The sequence below is a fragment of the Molossus molossus genome, unplaced genomic scaffold (genome assembly GCF_014108415.1).
Source record: "Molossus molossus isolate mMolMol1 unplaced genomic scaffold, mMolMol1.p scaffold_m16_p_17, whole genome shotgun sequence".
Lineage (NCBI taxonomy): Eukaryota > Metazoa > Chordata > Mammalia > Chiroptera > Molossidae > Molossus > Molossus molossus.
The window spans coordinates 13,842,262-13,869,785 of record NW_023425352.1 but is presented as its reverse complement, the minus strand read 5'-3'; the positions used below and the strand labels follow the sequence as shown (position 1 = coordinate 13,869,785).

Genomic DNA, 27,524 nt, shown 5'->3' with positions numbered 1-27,524 from the left:
GCCAAACAGCTTTAAAATTCTATATCAGATGCAGTGTAAGGAATAGCTACCTTGAAATAAACCCATTTTGAGTGGGGATGGTGTGGATATGAGGAGGAGAAAAGCCAAAGCATTTATTTCTTAAAACAGAAAAAAGAGCATTCTCTTTCTCTCTGGTTATGCAAATAATCCATGCCCAGTTGTTAAAACCAAACAAAACTAGATAGTATAGAAAAGTATAAAAATAAAAGTGAAAAGTACCCCAGCCCTGGCCAGTTAGAACATCAGCCCTTGGACCAAAGAGTCACAGGTTCAATTCCCAGTCAAGGGCATGTACTTCGGTTGCAGGTTCGATCCTGGCCCTGTTGGGGCGTGTGTGAGAGGCAAGCCATAGATATGTCTCTTTCACATCGATGTCTCTTTCTCTCCCTCTCTCCCCCTCCCTTCTACTCTATCTAATCATCAATGGAAAAATATCCTCCAGTGAGGACTAACAATAACAAAAGTACCCCAGATTTTATCATCTAAACAAAAAGCTTGATATTTTGAAGCATCCTTTTAAGTATTTTAAATAAATAATTATACTTTGTATATTTTAAGGAAGAACTCTATTGTACCTGCTGTTTTGTTAACAGCAATAAAATAACATGAACAGAGGCCCTGCTGGGGAGTTCAGTTGGTTAAAGCATCATCCTGATACGCCAAGGTTGTGGGTTCAATCCTCCATCGGGGCACATAAAGAATCATCCAATGGCTCTGGCCAGTTTGGCTCAGTGGTAGAGTGTCAGCCTGTGGACCAATGAGTCCCGGGTTTGATTCCAGCCAAGAGCGTGTAGCTTGGTTGTGGTTCATCCCTGGCCCTGGTCAGGGTCGTGCAGGAGGCAACCAGTCGATGTGTCCCTCTCACGTTGATGTTTCTCTCTCCCCTCCTTTTTCTCCCTCTCTCTCTCTACCTGGAGATAAATGGAAAAATATCCTCAGGTAAGGATAAAAAAACAAACAAAGAATCAACCAATGAATTGCTAAATAAGTGGAATAACAAATCGATGTTTCTCTCTCTCTCCCTTCCTCTCTCTCTCTCTCTCTCAAACCAATTGAAAAAAAATTACATGAACAGCCAGAAGACCACATTAGAAAGTTGCTTCTTATATGACTATCCAACCACTATACTGTACACCTGAGACTAATATAAAATAACATTGAATATAAACTAGAATTGAAAAATAAAATTTTAAATAAATAAGTAAAAATAAAATAGAAAGATGCTTCTTGTACAGAGGGGGGTGTGAGTTTCCTTCCAAGAAGAAAAGGCTGAAAGATTCATTCTTATGAGATCCTTCCCTAGGAAATAACCCCATCTGGTTTCCGATAGTCATCACCTTTGCTTTGGGGGGTAGGGTGGGCAGCAGAGGCTGGAGGGGGTTAGGAGGGTCTCCCAGGTCACATAGACACCATCACTCACAAGGCCTGCAGGCTCTGGACACTGGTAAGGAGAAGGAAGAGTGGGTGAGGCCTCCAGTGGTTCTTCCCCACCCAGGACTTGGGTTTCTCCAGGAGCTGAGGCCTTGGCTGGTGGAGCAAGGAGAGGGCATGCCTGTGCTGTCACAGGAATCCGGCCATGGAGAAGGCGTGGGAGAATCGGGGTCTGAGAGCACGCCTAGAAAAAGACCATCTTTCCACTGGAGGGGTTGCTGGGAATGATACCTGTGCTTCTTATGGGGTTTGGGGTCATTATAATCTCTCATTCTCGGCATCCTGGAACCTTTAAGAAATAACGATTAATGCCTTCCCTCCAGCTCTAGGTATTTACAGTGTGCCCTGAGGCTACCAAGAAACGGAGTTTGCTCAAGATGACAGTCAACCAGAAGCCTCGCGCCTTGTTGCTGAGCCCTGTGCTGCAGGCTGCGGTCTTACCACCACATTCATTCCGGACCCTCAAGCTCCTCATTTATCCTTCTTCCCCAACCCCGTCCAAATGAGTGTTTCATTAGGCAGTATCATCCACCAACATCATTGGAATTCACAGAAACAATTGGGACTTTTGCGAGGGGGGGGGAGCTGATTCTAATCCAGTCTCCAGTGATTTGATCAACATAGATTTAGTACTTCCTCAAGGACAGACTCGAGCTCAGAGCTGCTGTGTGTTTCTGCAGGGACCACGCCTGAATCACACTCTGGGAGTCCGCCTGGATCCTTCACTTCCTGCATCCCATGATGCTTTTGGCCAGAAGCAGGTGTGTCAGCCCACACCTAGATAAACTACAAGAGGGAACAATGGTATTGTCTCCTCCTGGAATTTCACCTGCTCTGACCCTTGAAAAGACATAAACCACCTTGTGAGATTGCTCAATGCTGGCCCACATCATCTCTGCCTCTTTCAAGCGTCCATGTTCTGGTGGAGGGGGCTTTGGTATCCATGACATTTCTGAACATAACAATGGGATTTGAGCCGGCAAGGATGCTCCATAAAAAAGGATGGAGTCACTGGAGCGATTTTTTTTTTTTTTTTTAAGAAAAGAAAAGAAAACCTCAGGCATTTTAATATGTTAAATACACACTCAATTGTTAATTCTAAAGACTTCTACAAATCAACCTAGATGAAACTTTTTAAAAACTGCCTTTTCCCCCCTTCTCAGAAACATTTAGACCTACCCTATGGCAATGACTATCGGGAAGTCTCTGCCCTGTATATCAGGGCAGCACAAATAATTCTGCATAAAGCAGCCAGTTCCTGTAGCCTGGCATTAGGATAAGTATATCTTAAGAAAGTTCTTATGCAGACTTGGCTTCAGGCAATAAAACGTCATAGACGTATAACTGTAGCAAGCGAAATTTCTAGGGAGCAAATTAGGCTGAAAACATCTTCTAGAGATGGCTAGAAAGGAATCGTACACCACCCCAAAATAAGGCAAGTTATGCAGTAAATGTTTCATTTATTGGCCTTCTTCCATTACTATTAGGGTTAAAAGACATCTTGTCAATAGGAAAGGTATACTTATGGAGGACTGATGTCTTTGGAAAGGCTGTCACAAATGCCTATAGCGGCAGTGATCGGCTTGTGAAGGCAGGTGATGAAACCCTGTGCAAATGCATACATCTCCCCATTAACCCTTGGATCATCAGGCATTATTGTCACTCTATTACCCAGACCTGTCATTAGCTGAAGCAAGGTGATCAAGCCCCGCACTGCAGAAAAATGCCCGAACAGAACAGTGTTCCTTAGGGTTTCAAGAAGAGGGTGTGTGCCTCTCCACACCCCTTGACAGAATCACTGGGGGGAAACAAAAGGATGCCTGTGAAGTGGTCCTTTTTACCTACCTCTTCTTCCTGCTAAAATTGAAAACTCTCAGGTGTCCAATTTTTAGTGTTCGTATGTTGGTTAAGGGAGTAGCTTTCCTTAAGGTCCAAATAAGGAACCATCACCCACGCAGAACAAAAAGCAAACAGAAAATCTCACAGTGAAATCAGGACTTTGGCTTCTAAACATTTCCCCATTTTATAGCTTCCTTATGTTTTCAGATTCTTTTTTTTTTTTTGGCTTCCATCAGTTCTGCACACTCCCTGCATAGATAAGCCCAACACAGTGGGTAACAGACCATCCATCTTGGAGCCCAGATCTTTAAAGAAAAACCACACAGAACACACATATACACACATGTACACATCACTGTCAAGGGTAATTTGGTAGAATCTTGCCAAGCGATTGGAGGAGCTGAATATGGTTGTCAACATGTATTCTCTGCTTCTGGTGAATATGAGCAGACTATCCTTGCTCCTCCTAAATTCCAGAGCCAAACTTCAATATGGTTTGTCTATTTTGCTGGTACACCTCTTTCTTGCACAATTGAGGCGGGGGCTGAAACTGGGGAATCATGGACTCTGATTGCTAAAAAGAACCTAAGAAAATATCCAATCCAACCACCTCAACTGCCAGGTGAGACAGGACGAAGGGGCCACAGGTAACATGGCCCATTTCTGTCCAGCACGTTTTTCAGAGCACCTAACACTCTGCCATAATGCCCCATGAGGAACCCATGCCTGAAAGGCGATTTATAAAACTGGACCATCCCAGTTTTTTTTTTTTTTTTTTTATCCTCACCCGAGGACATTTTTCCATTTTTTGTTCAGGTAGAGTGGGAGGGAGAGAGAGGAACAGAGAGAGAGAGAGGGAAACATCGACGTGAAGGGACACATCGAGTGGCTGCCACCCGCACGACCAACCAGGGCCGGGGACAAACTGCAACCGAGGTACGAGCCCTCAGCGGGAACCGAACCCGGGTCTCTCAGGACCGCAGGCCGACGCTCTAACCGCTGAGCCAAACCGGCCAGGGCTGGACCATCCCAGTTTTACACTCCCCAATAGGGATGGACAGGAAGTATGCCTAGGAAAGGTAACCTATTCACTTAACTTTATGTATATTACTAACATCAACATATATTCACAGATTTAATAGAGGGATGGCTGGAGGGAACCAGTAACAAGAGAAGTGAAGAAGTAGGGGGTGAGGAGACAGAGAAAGAAAGGGAGACTGAGGGACGGTCTACCTGGCATTCAGGACCTGGGCTGACCCCTGGTACAGGCTCCAAAGGAAGAGGTCACAGCTTCTCCTCCACTATGCACACAGCAAGATGGCAAAATCCCTTCGTGCAGGCTAAAGTCAGGACCGGTCTGGTTTCCTCCCTGTTTTCAGAATCCTTGCTATAGACCAGGTGCCATCAATATCTAGAGGGAGAAGTTGCCTTAAACTATAAAAGAAGTGTCTGAGTTGCCTCAACCTGGACACATGCCAACTGTTCTTTAAAATTTCACACCAAATCTATAAATCACATGTCCACTTTGTGGGCCAACTTGACTTAAAAAATATATATATATATAAGACCTCACTTTTGCCAGTTGCAGTTCTATGCCCAACTCCTTCCCCCACTCCCATCCTGACATCGCCAAAGCCCTTTAGGGGTTATTGACCTTCTGAGAGCCTGCTTATCTTCCCAAGCCTTTTTATGAAAGGAGGTAACGAAATTAAATGTGACACGTGTGCGATCATGAAATAACTTTTAATTGCTTGATTAAATCAGAGATATAAAGAAGGAAAGATTCAAGAGTTTCCTTTGAATGAGAAATACAAGGATATGCCAAAATGTATGAGGTTACTGATCACTGGAAGAAAGCCATTATATTTACATATGATAAAAATGCAGGCCAGGACATTAAAAACAATAAGTATACTCTAAAATTTCAAGTCAGTGTATTTATGAGCTTTTATCATCCAGGTAGTCCTATAAAGGACATAGAAGACCTCCTTATCCAACTTAATTCAGATCAGGGTTAGACTAAAAACAAAATACCACCACACTGAAGAAAGAAATTGCCATAAAATTGAATTACTATAAATGTGTTCCAGTTAAAGTAAATAAGCCCTTAAACTGGGCCTTAGGAAAGTCTAAACTGTATACAGACTTAGGTACACTAAGTATACAGGTGACAGAAAGTGTGAAACGCTATGGTCATTCGCTAAATGTATACATCTAAAGGCAACCAAGTGAACAGACCTAAAAAAAGGAAACTGTTAAATCCATTTGTACATGGATTTAACAGTGAAGCATTTCATTCTTCATGTTTTTACTTGGTGTCTTGAAATAATCCCCTTTCTGTCTCTACTCTCTCTCTTAGAAACTGTGCCCGCCTTATTTATTTATGAAGTCTGAAGGTTAGTCCTACCTGCTGAGACTAATTAGTCCTGTGCTTTGTATCCTATTCAGTCCTGTCTGATTGAATGTACACATTTGTTTTACTTCTTTTCAGGCTTCTTCTCACTCTACTCCTGATTTTCTGATTAATATTAGAGTTGGGAGTTACAGTGATTCTAGTCCTTCACCCTCCCCCCACTACATTTTTATTTTGCCGGTATCTTACTGTTTAGTGTGCAAATGTGGTGGTGAATTTTTTCCATAGCAGGGGAATTTATGGGCCTTGTCAATCTTGGTATCATTATTTTTAGTAGTCTTCTTTCTGAGACCTTAGCTTCTAAAACAGTTTTGCTGAAACCCCAAACTCTCTAAATATTACATGGTAAATTTGCTTTCTTTAGGAAATCTTAGGTGCTGATGGGCCTGGCTGAAAAGCAGGTGATGTTTTTTTTTTTTTAGGAAGAGGTGGGCTAATTTCATACAGCATGGACTCTAGACCAACACTTGTTTCTAACAGACAATTTGCTAATTCCTATAGATTTCTTTCCTTTTTTTTTTTTCCTCCTGATTTTTTTTGGTCCCCTTTTCATGTTGGAGTTTTCAGTCCACTTATCGGATATTTGCAAGAAAATGAGTGTTCTTGCTCCATCATCCAGGAACACTGTTTTGGAAGCCAGGCCTTTTCCCCTTTAACATAATTCTGTCCCCCAGTTTGTAGCAAGTCAATCTGCTCCCCCGGAGAGTGCCTAAAAACCAACAAATACCTGCTTCAAACCCCAGGTTTACCATCTCCTCCCTGAGGTCTTCCAGCATTAACTTGGTTAGCAATTTCCTGCCAGAGCCATCTACATCTTGATTATTTGGTCAGTCTTTCCGGGATTTCATTTCAGACCCCCTTGGAGAAAGACTCCAGTACCTCTGATCCCAGGGGTTGGTGAACTTTCAGTTTTATTTTCCCTGGTGGTGTTAACGCCCAAACTTTTCACCTCCCAAGTCAGAAAGGACTTTGAATCCTAGCTCATTTCCTACCACCTCCGACGTCAGTTAAAACACACACACACACACAACTCTACATTTAAAAGAATCATGTATTTTTCATGAAAGATATTTTTAATGTCCCTAAGAAACACTACAGTATTTGTTTGTTTTTTTGGATAAAAGGTCATCTTGGCATATTTGTTCTAGTGAGACAACACTTAATGAAATGATTCACCATTAAGAAACAAAAAAGGGAGGGAAGACCTCGCGGGGTTAATAGTTTCTTTTCACTGCAGATGACCAGGAACTCTGCCCAGCCCTCCACTTCCCCAAGCCCGCTGAAAGTGGAGGGCTGATCTGTTTTTTGACCACTTCTGTTACATCTTGCCCAAGAGTGGCTGGTTTCCCTGCTGGATTAACCACTAAGAACCCCTTCCCATCCCCACTCCTACACCCCTTCCCCACAATACTCTCCTCCTTTCTCCTTTCCTGAACACTTATTTCTAACATTTCTAAACTGCACTTTTTCTGGGCCTCTCCCCATCCCCGCCCCCCAAGTGGGCTTTCCTTCCGCCTTCCTCGGCTCGGATTCCTGACTTGGTCGCCACCCCTTCCCCTCTTCTCCCACTCCGCATTGTCTTTCCGAGGCCGCCCCCCTCCCGGAGCGAGTGGCGGTCCCCTCGCCCAGACTCCCGGGGTCGCACACTCAGCGCAGGCCTCTTCCCCTGCACACTCCTCCCTCCGTCTCCCTCCCCCTCTCCTCTCCTCCTCCCTCACCCGGCGCCCGAAAGGATCATTGTTAGCCGCCCCCGCCCCGCCCACCCCGGCTGTTTATTTATGCACACGTCACGGGGCCGGCCCCGCCCCCCGGCATCTCATTAAGCGAGTGTGTTCCTCTCGCCCTGTCAATAATCTCCGCTCCCAGACTACTCCGTTCCTCCGGATTTCGATCCCCCTTTTTCTATCTGTCAATCAGCGCCGCCTTTGAACTGAAAAGCTCTCAGTCTAACTTCAACTCACTCAAATTCGAGCGGCACGAGCTCCTCCTGTATCTTCGGCTTCCCCCCCCTTTGCTCTTTATATCTGACTTCTTGTTGTTGTTGGTGTTTTTTTTTTTTTTACCCCCCTTTTTTATTTATTATTTTTTTGCACATTGATCGGATCCTTGGGAACGAGAGAAAAAAGAAACCCAAACTCACGCGTGCAGAAGATCTCCCCCCCCTTCCCCTCCCCTCCTCCCTCTTTCCCCTCCCCAGGAGAAAAAGACCCCAAAGCTGAAAAAAAAAGTTCACCTTGGACTCGTCTTTTTCTTGCAATATTTTTTTTTGGGGGGGGGCAAAACTTTTTGGGTTTTTTTTTTTTTTTTTTTGCTTTTCTTCCTCCTTCATTTTTCTTCCAAAATTGCTGCTGGTGGGTGAAAAAAATGCCGCAGCTGAACGGCGGTGGAGGAGATGACCTAGGCGCCAACGACGAACTGATTTCCTTCAAAGACGAGGGCGAGCAGGAGGAGAAGAGCTCCGAAAACTCCTCGGCAGAGAGGGATTTAGCTGATGTCAAATCGTCTCTAGTCAATGAATCAGAAACGAATCAAAACAGCTCTTCCGATTCCGAGGTAGGAAAAGCCCCTCAGGCTGGTGGGGTTTTCAATCTATTTCCTGGGCTTGGCAAATGTTGCTGCAAGGGGAGAAATCGGGGCTGGGGGCGGCGGCGGGGCGCCGCGGGGCCGGGCGGGCGGCGTGTGCGTGCCGTGCCACCATTGCAAAAACTTGTAACCCTGTTTTTCTCTCCCCCCCAAACCCCCCACCCCGCTGGTTCTTTTTCTCCCCCCTTCTCCCCCCTCTGCGTGGCGTTTGCCCCTCGCCCTCCCCACCTCCATCCCTCCGGGAAGGCGGAAAGACGGCCTCCGCCTCGCTCCGAAAGTTTCCGAGATAAATCCAGGGAAAGTTTGGAAGAAGGTGAGTACGCCCCGCGCGCCCCGCAGTCGCCCGGAGCTGCCCCCCGGGCCCGCCGCCCCGCGCGCCCGGGCCCCGCGCCCCGCTCGGCCCGGCCTTGCGCCGGCCCGGCCGGGGCAGCCGGCCACTTGGGCCACTCTCTAAAAAAGTTTCTCCCCGCTCTCTCCCGCTCCGCGCGGCCGCCGCCGTCCCCTCGCCGCCCCGCCATGTTAGCGGCCAAGAGGCAAGATGGAGGGCTCTTTAAGGGGCCACCGTATCCCGGTTACCCCTTCATCATGATCCCCGACCTGACGAGCCCCTACCTCCCCAACGGATCGCTCTCGCCCACCGCCCGAACCGTAAGTACCTCCGCGCCCGGCCCCCGCCCGCTACTCGCCCGCCGGGCCCCGCATGCGGCCCCTGCCCTGCCCCCTCCTTCCCCCTCCTCTCCCTCCCCCTCCCCGCCTCCTCCCCTCCCCGCTTCCCCTCCCCCGCTCGTGGCCCAGGCCGCCCGAAACTCTCCAAACTTTTCTGCCTTTTGTGGACTGGATTTGTTTGCTCTTCGCCATGTTCTTGCTTTCAGTTTGCTGCCTCGTGATGTTGGGAGACCTTTCTTTCCAAGCAGGGCTTTGTCGGGGGGAAAAATCAGAACTTTTTTTTTGCGCTCTGATTGCCCCCTCCCCCTTTGGTGGTGGTGTTTGTTTCTTCACCCTGGGAAGATGACTGTGTGGCTCTTTCTTTCCCTCTCTCTCTCTTCCTTCCCTCTTCTGTGGCGTCTTGGGCTTTCCCCGGTTAACCCCTTGGCTGCCGCTGCCGGGGACGCAGTGACTGGGCTGCGCCCGACGCGCGGGGTAGAGAGTGGATTTTCCTCCAGGCGTTGGACTTGGGAACTAGCGAGCGAGCGCGCGGAGCCCGGGGCCCTGGAGAAGCGCCTGGGCTTTCTCTTTCGGCCGGTTATTTATTTAGCTTTCCAGTGCTGATCGTCGGCTCGTAGTCCTCCTCCCCCTTTGCCCTGCAAGGTCATGCTTGCCAGACTGGTCCCACTGTAAACTTGGGGCCTCAGGGCTTCCTCTCCTTTGGCCACCCCGCAGGGCCGTGAGCGCCCTGGGCGCCTTGGCGGGCTCGGCTTCCCCGCGCCGGCCGCGGGCTCTCCTGGGCCGCGCGGGGTGGGGAGGCCCCTGCGGCCGGGGTTCTGGATTTGTGGGCAGCTAGGATGGCCTCCTCTGAGCGGACTTGATGTATTTCTAGGGAATTTTGGTGCCTTGGGGCTTAGAGCGGGGTCTGCACTTGCCAGCTCAGTGGGCCCGGGGGAGTGGAGGCAGACACCAGGGTATGCGGGCCCATCGGGGTGCGGAGAAGAAGCCAAGGGCGCCTCTCCTTCAAGGGAGTGGGCTGCTGATCGTGAGCCTCCGAACTTTGGGGGCCCCAGAACGGCGTGGGGTGCCAGGTTCCTGGGCTGCTTCTCCGACCTTGCGTCCCGCACCCACCGTTGACATTTGTTGATAAGGCTCATCCCCCCTTCCCGGATCGGCCTGTGCCCCCTGCCCTTGCCCTGACCCCCCTCCCCCATCCTCTATAAAGCCTGGATTGAGAATCTCTGGACGCAGTCTAGCTGCTTGTGCCCGGTTTACCGAAATTGTCATTTGCACTTTCTCTGGTTTGGTCCCCTACCCCTTATTTACACACACTACTTTTGTTTTTTTCTTCTTCGGTAACTGGAGATAGCCATTTGAAATAATGCACCCACTGTTGTAGCAGCCTTGGATTCGATGCTAATGGCCTAGGGCTTGCCGGACGAGAGTTGATCAGATCTACAAGTGTTTTTAAGCATTAAAATATTAACTATCAGGTTTGACTTGTTTTTTTGGGCCCTGGCAAAAATGGTAAGGGCATGCTAGACCGGTCATTTTTTTATGGCTAGGAAAGAGAAATAATTATTCCCCCCTCCCCTGCGCTCAGGCTTCTGCATGCTTGGGAAGCTGGGAGAGCGATTCAGCCCGACCTCTTCCTGCAGGGCCAGCTCTTTCAGGCTGCAGGGGCCAGGCTGTGGGGGGGAAACACAGACCCGCTACGTTGTATTTTTCTTGGGAGCTTGAGGGCATCTTAAACCCGGAGCTTTCGGATGGTTTGTGTACTCACCAACCCGACCTAGCAACATTCCAAAGTAACCATGAGAATGTCTTACGCTGCTCCCCCTCCCCCTAAGATGGTATTTTAAAATCCGCTTGGCCATCTGAAAGGCCATCTGAATATTGATCTTGGATGGCGGGCTTGCAGGCTTTCTGGACTCTGCAAACTCCCCGTCCGTGACCGTTGGCAATCTGACCATACTGTCCCCGAAAACTTGAGCAGTTGTGTTGTGCTGTAATTAGGAAACAGGGAAATTGTTAGAGGGAAATAAATGGTTTCCTAGTTGAGAAAGGAAGGCTCCCAACCATCGGTCCCCTTTGTGGGCATTATAGGAATAGATGGAGTCTAGTTATTTTAATCGTGGACCTAGCGGGTGGCCTTGTGCTGTGTGACATCAGACTGAGTCTGAGAAGACATTTCTGAACTCAGTAGGCAGTTTTCAGTATTTGCATGTCAAACACCAACTGACATCTTTGTGTGCACTGCCCCTTCCGCCTTCCTTTCTGTTACCTGGGCTAGATTATGTGCTCCAAAATTAAAGTTATTTATTTAGGCCGGGCAGCAGAGCAATGGAAATGAGGACGAGAGGCTGTTGTGTGAGGCTGTTGTGTGTCACTCCTGACGTTTTCGATCAGAGGGGCCAGCTTGCAATTCCAGATTTGATACAGCTGCCGGAGGAATCTATAGGCAAGACAGCGGTCTTTTCATGCCTATCTGAAATTCTTAGTGCTTCATAGAGGGTGTTTTGGAGGGCAAAGTGTAAAGACAAATTAGCTGTATGCTTAATTCATATCCTGACCCTCCTTGTTGGTGGTATTTTTGCTACATTTTTCTGTTGCTTATGAGTGTACCTGTAAGCAGCTGCAGCCTTTAAAAAGCCAACTCTTTCGATCTCTGATTTCGGCTTTTCTATTTAAGAATGTAAAGAATTAAGGAGTATCATTAAATCGGCTTATGATGAATAATACATTATCTCAAGAATAATGCTTTAATTGCTGAAGACGCCATAAAGCTTGATAGTAATAATTTTATTTTAAAACGACAAAGATTTCTGCATAACATTAATTTAGCTTTGATACAGTAATAGGAACGACTTTTAAAAAGACAGATTTGAATACAAAAATGCATTAAGGAGAGAGGTCTAGTTAAGTAGATGGGAAGTGATAGAACTGCAAATATTAGAATTGTGGTAACATTTGTATGTTAAAAGATAAGAATACTGTTACCATATTAAAGTTGATAGGAAAAAGTAGTGTTACATTTCTTTTTCCCTCCTGCCAAACCAGAAATGGGAATATGGTGTGGTCGAAATTGTAGTTAGGTTTGAAATTTCTTTTTCAGGACTTGGTTGTTAGAGTTCTTGCATCTTTTACCCAAACTTACTTGCTTTTCAACTGAACTATTTGCTACTAGTTTGAACAAATAAATAAGCAGCATCTTGAATTCATTTTTGAGTTGGAATCCGGCATTTAAAGGAAACCAAGAGGGGCCTATTCACTGGGGTTCTATTTAACCAGGCAACTTCTCTTTCTGCCTTGTGAAAAATGGATGTTTTCTCCTCATTCAAACAACATAATCCTTTCTAATACAAAAGAGCTAGACTTTGGAGTGTGAAGGGTTAATGGTGGTCCTTCCCCGTTGTCCTCCCACCCCCCACCTTCACCCCTGATTGTTTTGACAACACTTTTCAAAGTGTGACATTCCAAGCCCCTACATAACAATGTAATATTACTGTAATTACACAGGTCATTACATTTTAAATAGAGAACAATAAAATGCTTATCACCCTGAAAAAGAACAGGTGTTCTTGCCCTTCTTTGGTATTTATGCTAATTGTTTTTCATCTCCTTCCGAAATATTTATGGGTAACATGTTTAGATTTCAATCTGACTGCCACAGAATTAATTCTGTGCTAATCTTTATAGGTTGGGGTTTAATGTCTGCAGTATGGATTATGGGTTCAACACTCACCCAGTAAGTCATATTTTAATGATTATAAATTTAATATGCCAGCGCTGTGCCGTTTGTTGAATTTAAAGCTTTCTGAAACCCCAGAAACAAACTATTAAGCAGTCGGGAGCCTAGAGTGCTTCTTTGGAAGAAGTGTTTTTGGAAACTTTTGACGGCTAAAGGGAAGTACCTTTCACTGATGCCCCCTATCTGATTGAGAAAAGATTTAGAGGAAGACAATCCCCGTTCTTGCTGAGGACTTTTGCATGTTGATTTGAATTTTACTGATAGGGATTTCATCCTGAATCCCTGCTGGAAGCCGGTCAGCTTTCTGTTTCTTAGCAAGCTGTGAAAAAGTTACAGGAAGGTGTCCGGTGGTTGGCAGATCCAGAAGGCTGTTCTGTGCGCAGCGCAAAAATATTTGCTTTAGAAAACTCACATTTTAATAGTTGTAGCAGAGGCTGTGCTTTTCAAGATTACAGTAGACGGCTTTCCAGGTTTTGAATGCCCCTTTCCTTCCCACGAGGTGCCCGTGTGCCCGGAAAATGTGCCCAGAGTTCTTGGTTGGGAAATCTTGGTGCCCCTTCTCTCACACAAGCACAGTGGGTCAACCAGGAGGTATCTAAGATGCTTTCACATTTTGTCAGATGCTTCACGAGAGGGGCCCCCCGAATCACATTAAAAATGCACTGGAGAGAAAGGACAGCTGCAAATTTTTGTGCGGACGCGTGTTTCTGGACCATGACTAAAACCCCGAGGACCTTTTCCCCAGCTGTCTGGAAGTTATGTGGAAGTTGGTTTATTGGCAGTTAAGTATGAGACAACCTGGATTTAGCAAAGCCTTTCTCCTGCACAGGAAGTAGATGACATTATATTGGGGGAGGGGATGAGACTTCAGGCAAGGAGTGATTTACTTTTTTTTTTTTTTTTTTAAACCATAGACTTGCCAAATAAATAAGCACTTTCCAAGGAAGTAGGTTGTAAGCTTTTTAGTCTTGGTAAGTGGAATTAGATAATATCTTTAACCGCATTTATAACTGTTTTGAGGTGACACAGTACAGAAGTTTTGAAAAGGAGGGGTCAGTCAGATTCTGGAGGCTTTTATTTTTGCAGGGGGGTGTGCTGGGGGCGTCTGAGTTTCTTCTGGGAGTGAATATTGGCACCCGTGTAAGTAAATCTTCAACTCTGACTTATAATTGAGCACATTTGTGAAGGAAATGGTTAATTTTACAACCAAAGGCAAACTTGCACCTCGACAGGTCTGCTGAAAGAAATGTGCCCCAGTCCTTTGCTGGCAAGCGCCACCGGGTCATAAATCCACAGGCTTTATTTACAGCCCATAACACTTATGAATGTTAAGATATTTGACGCCACGTTGGCCTTATAATATTCAAGGTCCGCAGACATTGGCAGTAGCTCAGATTTCTCTCACTAATTATAAGCAATGAGATGGGGGGGCAGCCCATCGCAAATGCTGCCCTCCCCCCTCTTGTGACCCCCACCTCTGCAATCTGAGCTGACTGAGGCAGACACCCCCTCCTTTGGCAGCTGACTTGTACTTTTCCTCTAGGCTATTGTTATACACATTTATAAAGAGCACTTTCAGGGATGGAAATCCAGTGGGGGGCTCTGCACAGATGCCTTTTTCAAAAGCAAAGATGCTCTAGGTGTTTGCATCTTTTTCCTTCTGCTTTCTCCCTTTTTTCTTTCTTCTTCTTCTGCTTTTTTTTTTTTTAAAGAGACTATGTTGCCTATATCGTGCATATTTCCCAGCATACTTACAGAAACTTGATAGGGGAGACTGTTTTGTAATTTATATGATGTTCCACCCAGCTAGAAGGGAAAATACACACGTTGCATAGTGCACTGGTTAAAGCAAGGGTTTACAAAAAAGTGAGGGTGAGGAGAGTTGATGAAAGGAAATTAACAGATGAGAAGAAACAATCCAGGTTCCTGTTGGGGATGGGAAGGCCACTCATTTGGGAACAGTGCACTGAAACGTCACCCAGGGAGGCAGAGTAGATGCTGGACAAGATTAAAAAGTATAAGAAGATAGGACACAGATTTGGGCTTGGGGAATGGCTTGATGGAAATTGGGGACTGGAAGTTTCTGAGAGGTGGGGGTACCCATGATGGGGTGCTGTTCGAAACTAGATTGCTTTGCTCAGCAGAGACTGGTTTCAGACCACTCCTCACATAAGTGAGGATCTTTCGGTTAATGTGTAATGATCTGGGGTGGGGCGTTTGTGGTCGAGACCCCAGTGAGGTCTTGAAGGCCAATTATTTTGCTGATTTTAATTTATTTTGAGCTGTTCTGTGTGTGTTATAAGCTGACCACTTGGTAAAGGGGAGTGGGGTTCCGAGTTGTGTGGGAAACCATTGAGGGGGGCTGGCTGATGGCTACATCATTTCTGGCCAGATTCTTCTCTCCATCCTACCCAAACTTAAAGACCAAGGCTGAAAGGTTTTATTTTCTAATCAATGGAATGCAGAAACTTACTAGCCCTCAGGGACAGATATGAATCCCTTAACAGCTCATTACAAAGATGGGGCTGTGGGATCTTTGAACGGGTTATCAGTCCTGGTGTTCTTAGGTTTTCCCAGGATAGCTTTTCCTTCCTTAGGCACAGCTGATTTCCGGTGGGTAATTCAGCCGTTATATTTTATTCTTTTTTTATTTTTTTTGTCGTGAGTTAGCCCCAAACGGTTTGGTCTACAGGGAAGGAATGACTATTAGTGGGGTCAGCTCTGAAGGAGTTAAAATCACTCACTAAAGTTTGGCATCATGAAAATAAATCTGAGGCCTGGTAGGCATTAGCAGGGCACAGCACATTTACAGAGCTTAATTAGTACGAACTGTAATTGTTCATGGTCTGCCAGAAGAAGTAATGTTCAGGAAAAGTGGAGTCCTCCTCTTGCAGTCTTCAGTTTGAAACCGATAAATCACTTGCATATTTGTGTAGTGATTCAAATGGAGCTAAGACCTCTCCCATCCCAACATGTGGTAAATTGTAAAGTCAATGAATTGCAGATGTAAGCTACAGTGAGATTCTCTAAGAAAATGCAGAATGAATGGGAAAGAGTGATGCTATAAATATTTACTGAGAAGATAACTAGGTTCCTGCGTGCTGGGCCAATTATGATGTACTAAATATATTAGTAAAATGTTTAAAAAATTGAGAGGATTTGGGTGGGTCTCGGGGTGGGTTGGTTTGTTTTAGAAAGTGAAATAAAAGGCACTGTGTTATTGTCCTGTCAGTTTTATTAAGCCTGAATCACAATGGTATACCCAGGGAAGGACACATGAAACCCACATTAATGCAAATTAATTCGTTATGAGTTGCAGCACTGTGACTGCTAAGTGGAGTAATGATGGGGCATCATTTTAAGAGTGTTAGTGTGGCAACTTTTAATGGAAATGCTGTGTTAGGAACATGTCTCAGCACTTGAGCCCTGTGCGTTTTGTATACTAGGATGTGTTTTGTTCAGGAGCAGGAAACTTGATTTGATTCACTTTATACCCCACCCCCGCCTGCCCCCAAGCCGTTTAAGAACTTTGTTTTAATGTTTAAAGAAAATCCTCTAGTTTGTCTTAAAAAAATCAACCCAGAAGTGCCGATCACCATCACCAAGTTCAACTTCAACATTTCTTTTTTTTTTATTTTGCAAGAGGTTGCAGTAGAAAGTGGAAAAACAATGAATGTGTAGCATCCCCCCATAGACCTATGGATGTAACTTTCTTGAAGCAATTTTTTCCCCTTTTTTTCTTCTTACAGGATTTTGGTCTCAGGCAATGTTGCAAGTCAATACTTCTTTCCCCAAATGTGAGTAGGTGGATGTGTGTGGAAGCTGTAAAAGTTAATGATCGCTCTCTGACTCATAGCTGATGGTTTCAGGTTGAGGAAAAAGAAAAGAAAAAAATTAATGAGGGTAAATAGACATTTGATGGAACATGGAGACAGTAGGAGAGGTTGTTCTTGCGTCTGAAGGCATGCATTTTGTTGCAGCAGGATTTCTGGAGAATGCCAGGAAGTGAAAAGGGGATGCCTTTGTTCAAGGTGTTGTTTCAGGGTGGAATCTGTTCAGTGTCTAGATCTTTGCAGGAATGCTCAAGCCCACGTACCGACCAGTCGCTGCTGGTCTCACCTTCCCAGGGGAGTTGGAGGCCCCCTTGACACTTTGCAAAAGGGCAGGCAGTAGCCCGAAGTCCTGGCCAGAAGTTTACTTCCCATATGGAAGGGGCTCCCAACAGAGGGGTGCTGTTCCTGTCCTGAAGATGACTCACGACATAAGGAAAAGTCATATATGTATAATGTATAAATAAAATAAGGTGTTCTGTCCTTTAAGCCGATGGCATGGAAATTATACTTCAGGTGGCTGATGATGGTAGCTACGGGGTAAAAAGGAAGGGAAGTGGACCAAAACACCCCTAAAACCAAAATCTTGTAGGAAATTGATCTGAATTTACTATCATTTTTTTTTTTTTAATAAAAGAGAAAGGTGATTCATTTAGCTGAAAATTAAGCAACTGCCTCACCTCTTCCCAATTTGGTGGGATGGACAGGCATCACAAATTAATCTCCTCCTGATTGGAAGTTCACTTAGAGCTGGAAAGACCAACATAGGGTTTTGATTTTCTTTTTAGTCACCTTTGAGGATGAGCGCTCTGTGGTTATAAAAGCCCGGTCTCTGGAAATCTCCGATGTCTTGTGTATGCGACATCGCATTTGGGACCGAAGGTGGTGATTAGAAATAAAATGAGAGAAATCAAGAAATGCTAATAATGAGGGAAGTGGTTAACCATAAAATGTTGGTTTTCCAGTTGCTGGGGAATTGTGCACACCTGTGCTGCGCACAGCCCCATCTTCCCGGTGCCTCCTCCGGACAGGCGAGGGCCAGGCACCTGCAGGTGTCCGAGTGGGTGGGTGGGCTTGGCCACTGGAAACAAACACGCAGGAAGGGAAGGGTTATTTTGCTGAGAGTTTCCCAGGAAGGAATGAAATGGAAAGTACCTTGGAGTTCTCATTTGGTGACACCCTGGGGAGGGGGGTACCATGGTGAGGGGCTGCTGCCTGCTCAGGGTCTACCAGCCACCATCTGGATGAAGTGATGTGAGCGCTAGTGGTGACCGACAGCAGCTGAGGATTGTGGGAACTGGTTCTGAGACTCAGATAAGCCGTGGATAAGCCTTAGATAGCCCTCTGTCTTGTCCTGGGTCTCTCAACCTCCCATCGCTTCCAAAAAGCAGAGAGCCAACCATCTCTTGTTCGCTGCTGCCGTATAGCTTTTTACAGAGATATAAATACACGATTGTTCCAGTTTAGAATGCCAAGTTTTTACAGGGTCCTTGTATTTTATCTTTGTCTTAAAAACCTAGACTATAACGGACAAGGCATCTTTGTGTTTTACAGGGACGGAAAAAGCCGTTTAAAATGTGTTTTAGAAAGGAGTATTTGGGGAAAGAGGGGGTGGAAACCCAGTGGACAAACCAGAAAAAGGTTAAGTCTTCGTCGCTGTAGCTGGGGGAAGTTGAGCTCAAAATCCCCCCAACACAGTGGAGTGAAGATGGATCGGGGCTTGAGCTGTGGGCATTTGTGAGCTGGTGAGGTGACACTGTGTGCTGGGCACCCGAGGAGGGAAGTGACATTGCTTGGGGGTGTCAGGACGGTGTGTGTGTGTGAAGGGTACATTAACTCTGTCCTGCTGGAGTCTTCAGGACCTGGCAGCCGCACCTTCGCTGTTTTAATTGCAGCCTTCTCCCTGGGTTGTGTTGTTGTTTGGGTGGTGATGAATGCCAGGATTAAGACTGGAACCCGACAAGTGAAAATTGAATTTGGATTAACTACAGTTTCATTAATGTATTCATAAGGCTGTGATTATATGAAATTTTGTTTCCACGACCTATACTTAGTTATCAGGTGTCCATTCAATTTTAATTGACAATATAAGATTCCTGTGGTTACCCTGAGTACAGATCGCCTAGGGCTCCACAGGGTCTGTGGGAAGCAGAGCTTGGACAAGTTTCCATTAAGCTCTGAATCAGGCAGTTGGAAAAGAGGAGAATAAAACCGGCTGAAAAGGGGGACACGTTGTTAGTGTTGCCTTCTCTGCTTAGAGTGAGACCCCCCTCCCCGACAAGAGCTGCTGTCTCGCCAAGAATTCCAAACTCGCAGAGGAACCTGTCTCTCGCACAAAAGTTGTTTTAACACGATGCCGAATTGTCACAGTAATTAGTGCAGTCTCCACTCACTGACGGGCAGTTTTCACTGAAAGGGTTGGGGGCAAAGGGTGCAAATTCATCTTTCTTTTTCAGCAGTTCACTTTGGATGACCTGCTTCTGAGTGTGTGTGGGGGCTGTGTGCGTGGGGGGCATACCTTCAGTGGCTCAGCATTTATCTTGGCTTGTGTGAGGGAGTGTGGTTCATTACTCTGCCTTGACAGGTGAGGAAATGCATTTTGGGGGCCCACCTTTATTGTACCCCCTTTTAACTTTGATTTAGATTATGTTCTGGGGCAAGCAGCCTCATAATATATCCAGCTAATATTTTTGTTTATTTGTGACAGATACAATGCTCCCAGAACCCGCTGTATGCAAAAATGGGAACTTCCCGCCTTATGCCACAGCAGTATGGCTTCAGACTGTTTCAAAAATTGGATTACTACTGTGTTGTGTTTATTTTGAGTTAGTTCTGAAGTTGTTACGTGAAATCCCTCCTCTTTTTTGTGAACTGAATAATTTTTCTGGCAGGGAGTAAGACAAACTAATTGGGTCTCAGTCTCTTGCAGGCTAGGTCACACTTTGCTAGCACAAGTGTTCTGGCAGTGGCCATGGCATAGTGGTAGTCGTAGCCGTCGTGTGTGATGATCATACGATCGTGTTTGGAAACACCACTGGTAAGCCTGTTGCTGCGAGGGGGATGGGCAGCAGTTTCTTAGGACCATCTGATTCTTCATCGTTTGTGCATCAATGGCAAGTTAAAATGCACGTTCAGATATTGTTGAGATCCTTTCGTGATTGTTGTGTTGTTTATAAAAGAAATCAGCAGATGGTGTCTGTTTACCCAGTTGGTAGGATTCCAAGATTAACAAGTGTTCTTTGGGAAAGGAAGAATTTGGTGAGGACTCTTGGTATTCTTTTCTCTCTGGGGATACACACTTCTTTGATGGGGAGTCTGTAGGTCTTCCCAGGGAAAGGCCTCGGAGAGACATCAACTTTGTCCTGTGCAGGGTCTGGGTGAACCAGGATGGACAGTCACTCAGGGGTCACCTAGTAGCTAGTCTTTCTTAAGAAAACTTGGTGGCTCTTTGACAGTGGTTGGACCCCTCTCTGGGGAAGTGTGTATACCTAGAGTTCGGGCTTCTGAGCTGTCCTGGGCTGCATAGCTTAGTTTTTGAAAGAATGTGTAAGGCATGGGGTGGCCCCTGAATTCTGCCTGACACATTTGTTTTCCGCCAAACAGAATTGTGTTGGAGAACTAGAGCTGTTATTCGAACTGTGGGGGCATGTATACCTGTGGCAGTCTGGTGGCTTCTCATAACCCTTTCTCTCACAAACTCTTCTTGCCTACATGTTGCAATTCTGATGACTTGTGCAGCACAGTTAATTTTTCTGCAGCATCCTGCTCAGCACACTGGCTTCTTATGTCTTAATGGGCATCCGTCTTCCCTTTTCATGTCACTGATTCTCACTCCTGGCCCCCTCCCCACTCCCTTTTTGCTTATTGAATAGGGCGTTTTAAAAAAACTTTACCTTAGATTATTATGATTATCTTATCCATAGCAACAAATAAAAATACATGGGTCTTGATTGAATGCCAATGCTGCAGTTCAATCTAGGAAGGTTTGTCTGCTATTCATAAACTGCTTAAGATGTTTCCTTGTAGTTTGTGACATAAGCAGACCGCTTTGATTTGGTTTCTTTCTACAGCTCCATTTTCAGTCCGGGAGCACACATTACTCTGCGTACAAAACGATTGAACACCAGATTGCAATTCAGGTAGGAAATGCAACAGAGCCTGAAGCTTGAATTGTCAATATGTAGGTCTCTTGTGTCTTTTATTCTGTAACCCTTCCCCCAACCTAAATGATGATGATGATGATGGTGATGACGATGGTGATGACAATGGTGGTGGTGACGATGACGATGGTGGCGACAGTGGCGGTGGTGATAATGATGGTGGTGGTGACGGTGGTGGATGGTGGTGGAGGTGTTGGAGGTGGTGATGGTGGTTGATTGGGGGAGGTAGGAAGCAAAGAATAAATAAGAGCAGAAAAAAAATACTGCTAAAATGATTTAAAGATATGGAAAGAAAGAGAAGCCTGTACTTTCTGTGAAGAGTCTCTTGTTCAGGCACAATGGGCACACAGACCCCAGCATGGCTACTGTGTTTTGCTTAGGGAGGGATTTTAAACTGGGAGTAAAATGAGGCAACTGAACGTGGACAGGAAGAGTGAAGCCGGGAGACGGGAGAGGAGGCCGTGTGACAGCCAAAGAGTTGTTTCCGGTGGATCAAAATCATGTTAAGTGGTGCTAAGAATATCACTTTTGACCTGATTGTCCTGAAATGTTGATTTCTCCTGGGCCTGTTGATATGTGACACTAACAGTGCTGGAAGGGAACGGCGACAGATCCCAGCTTCTGATGAGTGTCCTGTTTCCTGCTCACGTAGTGCCTCCATTCTCCCAAATCCAAAGGCTAAACAAATCATGAACTAATATAGACTCAGTGCTGACCTGCTGCCAGGGAACGCGGTAGTGGAGGGAGAGCAGACTAATACGATTTTCGTCTGTCTGCCTGGCCCTGCCTGCCTTTGCCAGGATGGCTGGACCTCATGGTGTAACTAATGGGACTCGAACTTCTTGAATCTCCTGGTTTAACCCATTGAAGGGCGGCTTTTGAAGCCGGTCATTGCAGTGTTCAAGCCTGGCCCTGGGTCTTCTGTTAGCAGTTGATGTCAGTTGGGGAAATGATTTTCTTGTTCCATCGTTCCCTGTCTTGTAGTTCCCCTTGAAGATAACTGGGGTATGTGCATGTGGTCTCACGAAACTCCAGCCACATGGCATCTTCTTGGATAAGACTTTCAAATAGCCAGTGCCCCAGGTAATCGTGCACAGTTCCCCAGGGAAAACTATGACTCGGCAGACATTTTTATTTGGTGGATTCCTAACGTTTTTATATATCAAGGTGACCGTAACTTATTTGCAAAATATTTCAGTTGCTTCTGAAGTTGTGCTGGCTGATCTGTGCGTATACTTGAGGGAAAAGTACGGCCCTGATTTTACCTCCAACCCCCACGTGTTTTCAAGACCAGTGTCTTTAGTTGGACGCTGCAGTTGTTCTTGCGGGCACACTTCCCATGGACCCTTCTCCCATTTGCTGCCAGAAACGGTTCGGACCCGGGGTTTGGCCAGAGAGCGTGCCCAGACCCCGACTCGCGCTGAATGGATGGGCGCAGTGTCCCGAGGCCGGCGACATCTCGGGGAGTGCGGGAAGAGCCTGTTGCCCGGGGTGTGGGAATTGTTGAGATTGAATAGCATAGCGATCCCTATCTCGGTGTGGAAAGGCTGGCTGGGGCCATGTCACTGGGAGACCAGCCGAGACCAGACCAGCTGTTGTGTCTTTACACCCGGTGCTGAAGCGTCCCTTGTTAGGCCGAGCAGCTCTCTTTTCTCCAAACCACCTGGCACGGCGCAGGCCATGGGAAGCTCTTTCTCAGGAGGAAGATGGAGTAAATTACAGAGCTCATTGTTTGGAGGACTGAAACCATTACTATTCCTCCATGAACAGGTAGTATTGTTCTCCCCTGCTTCTATTTGCTAAGGCTCGATGCCCATGTGGGCAAACAGAGAGACATTTTATCAGAGACCCAGCACCGCATGTGCTCAGTGCACATTCTCCCCCACTCCCTGCTAGGCCGGGAGAGGCCAAGCCAAGTGGCAGCTCGCTGTAATTCTAGTTTGATCATCAAAGGATAAATGGCAAAAACCAAAACAAAAGAAGCAAAGGGAAAAAAGAGAGACCTCAGACCCCAAAAATGGTTCCCAAGGCACATGGCAGCTCAGCTCTGAAGGGGGGTGGTGAGAGGAGAGGGTGGCCTTGCTGTGGTGAGCCGTCGAGCAGAAGGTCCCTTCGCTCTGTTCTCCAGTTTACGGCTTAAAGACAACGTGAGGGTCAGGGTTGTATTTTCTTTCCTGGAAACTTAAACCGGTTTAACTTTAATAAATACTATATTTCAGTATGAGCTGAGCTGGTTGCTCTCCTAAGCTATATCCTAAAATAACCTCGAGTAGTATGATACCATGTGTCACGGGATTCATAGCCTTCCATCCCTCCTGCAGCCTCGGGGCGTGGCCAGGCTCACCATTGACATGAATGGGCACCGAGTGCTTCTGGAGACAGGTCACCTTCTTGTGAAAGGTGTGGACGCGATGGCTGTTGGGATCTTCCCCCACTTTGGACGATCTCCTAACTCCTCTAAGTTTTGAAAAGACAAGAGGAACAAAAATGATTCTCCCTAAAGGGTTATCACAAATATAAATGGATTAAAAATTTAAAACCCTTTATTTTAGACATAGATATTTAACTTGATTGACTTATAAAAAGTTTTATTGAAGTACAGTACATCAGACCTTTAGTGGAGAGGTGGGTGAACTTTTACGTATAGTAATATTCACGAAAACGTTACCTAAGCCAGTACAGTATAGAATGGGTTTGGGATACTTTTTCAGTAAAGGGGCGGATAGTAAATATTTTAGGTTGGTGGGCCATACAATCTCTGTGGCAGCTACGCATTTCCACCATTGTGAGGTGTGGCCGTGTTCCAGTGAAACTATAAAATCAGTCAGTGGCTGGACTTCCCCATGGACTGTAGTTTGCTTCCCCTGATAAAGGATATTACCAACTCCCCAGAAATCTCTGTTGTTTCTTTCTTTTCCCAGTCATTCTTCTTCTCCCACCTTCAATAAAAATTCTTACCACGCCCTGGCCGGTTTGGCTCAGCGGTTAGAGCGTCAGCCTGTGGTCCAGAGAGACCCGGGTTCGGTTTCCGCTAAGGGCACGTATCTTGGTTGCAGTTTGTCCCCGGCTCTGGTTGGGTCGTGCGGGAGGCAGCCACTCGAGTGTCCCTTTCACATCGATGTTTCTCTCTCTCTCTTTCTCCCTCCCTCCCACTCTATCTGAACAAAAAATGGAAAAATGTCCTAGGGTGAGGATAAAAAAAAAAAAAGATTCTCACCATGATTAATTCTGCCTGTTCTTTAGCTTCTTAGAAATGGAATTGTGCACAATATACTATCTCAGGTGCGACTCCACTCAGCATCTTGTCTGTTAATTTTATCCCTGTTATTGTATGTAGCAATGATTTGCTTTTTTACAGCTGTATGGTATTCCATGCAGGAATATGCCACATTGCATGTAGTTTTTCTGTGTTGTTGGATATTTGGATTGCTTCCAGTTCTCTGCTGTTATGAAGAAGGCCCTGGTAACACATCTGTTCAGGAGTCAACTTGGAGAGGCACAGGGTACTGTATGTTATTAGCTTTGCACTGACCGTTTGACAGACCCAGACACTGGATTTCAAGTGCTGTCCTGGAGAGGCAGGCACTGCATAGTGGTTGTTAGGCATGTGAGTGATATTTATGAGGAGGAACAGGCTGCTTTGCCTGGAGTCCAGTGCAGGCCTCTTATCGTAGTTGTTTGGCCTCCGGCCCCAGCTCCTAGGAACTCCTCTCACTGACTCCATTAACCTGTAGAGATTTTGCAGGCTGCCTGCAGAGGTGGACCACACCTCAGAAGGCTCACAGGGATGCCCTGCAGGTGACTGTGGATCAGTGTTTAGGCCTCTCTGTTGCCTTCCCGAAGAGAACGCGCAGCACTCCTCCGCTCATCGTTATTCCAGCCCCACGAGCAGGGTTGTAAGCAAGGTCAAGACCCACAGATGTTTCCCTCGGTTTTCAGAAGGACTTCTTCAGGACCAATTAAGCCTTTGTTTTAAGAGTATTTTGGCCAAAGATTGATGTTTTAACACCAAGTCAGATGTGATTTAGGAAAAAAAACTCCACACCCAGAAAAAACAAGCCAAGTAGACCTTTCTTGGTTGTTTATCTTTTAAGATGTGAAGTGGTGTGTGTGCGCGCATGCGTCCGTGTGCACGCACACGCTTGTTGGTGTGCGCAAAGACAACTAGGAGAGGATCCAGAAGAAATGGACCATTTTATTTGTTTACACAGCTGAGTGGTGGAGACCTGGCAGTGGGTGTTGCCTTCCCTCTTGTCCTCAGGCTTGCAAGTTCCCATCCGAGCTGTTCCAGAGTGTACCCCTTCTGCTTGGTCTTGAGCTCACTGCCATGGTCCAGGGAGGCCCGAGGGAGAGAAGGATAAAAATGGGAGAGCATCCTTGCCCCGTACTGGCCCTTTATTCCTGCATGCGAACTTGACATTTGGTTTTGTCTGTGTCTTAAAATTGTTAAGATTCCTGAGGTGTTATGACTTAGAGTCCATCTCTTTGACCAAGAAGACCCTTGGCATTTGTGATTAAAAATACCCAGAGATGAGTACCAGTGTGTCCCAGGATGTTTGTGAGGGCCCCCGTGCTTCCTCCAGTCTGCGTTTCTGATGGTAGCGTCTTGTGTTCTAAGCTTGTCCTCATGTTCCCTGGCCCTTCAGCTTCCATGAGGATTTGCTGTCTCATTTGAGGAGCAAATTTGAGCTCAGTGCAAGAGCTCCCAGAAGCAGAGTCAGTTCTTGGTATAATCACTGCTTACTTTTCCTTTGGACCCGTTGCCACACCTGTCTGTGAGGATTCATTTCCGCTTTCCACAAAGAATGAAATGTGTGTGTGTGAGTGTGAGGGAGATGGAGAGAGATGTCATTTCACTAGAGTAGTTTGACACAGCCTGTGGATGCCACTTAACTCATTCAAAAGGTTCATTCACTTGTTACAGTGTTGCTATAGCCTAATTGTCTAATTTAAGCCCAAACCTCAGAATGCTCATTCATTCACTCAAAAATATTTATTGGGCATCTACTGCATGCCTGGGGAATTCATCAGTGAGTGAAACAGACAATAGTCACTTGCTGTCACCGAGTGGTATTTTATTTTTCATCCTCACTCAAGGACATTCTTGCATTTATGTTGAGATAGAGCGGGAGGGAGACAGGGAGGAAGAGAGAGAGAGAAACATCAATGCAAGAGAGACGCATCAAGTGGTCGCCACCCACACGGCCCCAACCGGGGCCGGGGACAAACTGCAACCGAAGTACGTGCCCTCAGCGAGAACCAAACCCGGGCCTCTCCGGTCCGCGGGCTGACGCTCCAACCGCTGAGCCAAACCGGCCAGGGCCCGAGTGGTGTCTTAAATATAGATTTCTAAGCACCCCACACTCCTGGTCTGATTTGAGTAGCTTTCGAATGCAGTTCAGGAGGTGGCATTTTCCATCTGGGTTCTGATTTTCAGCTTACTAAAATTACTAAAATTTGAGACTTGCTGCCCTAGAGTCCCCAGAAATCTGTCCGTTGATCATCTATTGGATGCTCAGTCACGCTCACTTGCTGAATAAAAATTGAGAGCTGGCCAAGTGCTGGGATAACTTTTTCTCATGTTGAGTAAGAACCTAGACTGCCCTTAGGTTCCCATGAGCTTTTGAGGCTTTTCCTTCTCCGTGGTATGTGGAGAAAGTCAGATGCTTTTGCAAGGCTCAGGAAGAGGCGTTTCTTTGTTTATGGAAGACTAGCTTGGACAGTAATATGCTTGGCCTTAGGGGTCAGAGGCAATAACAACGGTTAATAATAGCAGCTTATGCTTATTGAATTCTCCCTGTGCACTGGGTCTGGTGTTAAGTGCTATATGCGAATTATTTATTGGTTCTTCATAATAACATGGAAGGAAACCCAAAGGGTGTAAACTTATTATCACCATTATCCCATTTTGTAAATGAGGAAATGGAGACACAGACACACGAGGTATTTTGCCCGAGATGAAGGTATTAGGAACCCCAGCAGTCTGGGGAGAGACTAGAGCATACAGCCTTGTGCTAACTGCTGTCTGCTCACAATAATGCTGGAGAGGATTCAGGATTTCTTAAAGCAGTGGCGACCAACCAGGTTGTGGGGCTGTATACGGAGGAGTCACCTGGAGTGGCTAAAAAGTAGAGACTCTGGGTTTTACTGCTTGGACGGTCCCATTTATCAGGACTAGGGCAGTGTTTCATGAATTTGAACAGGCATTGCCTGGAGGGTTTGTTAAGATACGGATTATGGCCCCGCCCTCAGAGCTTCAGGTTCTGTAGGGCTAGAGTGGGTCCTGACATTGGCAGCTTGAGCACGTTTTCAGGGAACGTTGAGGCCCCTTATCTGGCGACAGCACTTTGGAAACTGCTGGACTAGGGCAATGGTTCTCATCTCTGGCTGCACATTTCAATCTACTGGGCAGCATGAAAACCAAGGCCTGGGCCCAGGCTTCCCTCCGGCCCACCTGGACTGGGTCTCTGGGGGTGGGGACTGGGCACCCCGGTGTCTAAAAAGCTTCTCAGGTGACTGTGCACAGGGGTGGGGTTGAGAGCACTGGTCTAGGGGATCTTGGACTCTGCACCCCTTCCCTACTCTTTGGATGAATCTGATACATGGCATCTTAGAGACGAGTGGTAAAGCCCTTTGCTTATGTTAGCTTGACTCTCTTTCCTGGGGCAGAAAAGTCTGGTTTGTTCAGAGTTCTAAAGGATGTCTGTTCAGTGGCAGGAGTCTTTAATGTGAGCATGTTGCATTAACAGATGAGTAGTGATGCCCACTGAGTTCGTAGCAGTGAGAGAAGGTGGGAATCTGCCGTCATACACAGGGGCTCTGGAGCCTGGAGCTCAGGTAGGCAGTCCAGT

General features: G+C 46.3%; 1 protein-coding gene across 10 annotated transcripts in view; it reads left to right on the top strand.

Annotated features, from left to right (window-relative positions):
- Positions 1-7,549: 7,549 nt before the first annotated feature.
- Positions 7,550-27,524, top strand: part of TCF7L2 (transcription factor 7 like 2) — a 189,661-nt gene continuing 169,686 nt past the window's right edge. For 4 of the 10 annotated variants that reach the window (XM_036264605.1, XM_036264603.1, XM_036264598.1 and 1 more), the window contains exons 1-3: positions 7,550-8,257; positions 8,534-8,600; positions 8,811-8,935. In XM_036264605.1, the coding sequence (XP_036120498.1) occupies positions 8,069-8,257; positions 8,534-8,600; positions 8,811-8,935 (381 nt within the window). In that variant the 5' untranslated portion in view covers positions 7,550-8,068. The remainder of the gene's footprint in view (positions 8,258-8,533; positions 8,601-8,810; positions 8,936-27,524) is intronic. The other 6 variants (XM_036264604.1, XM_036264596.1, XM_036264602.1 and 3 more) reach the window with 3 other exon arrangements.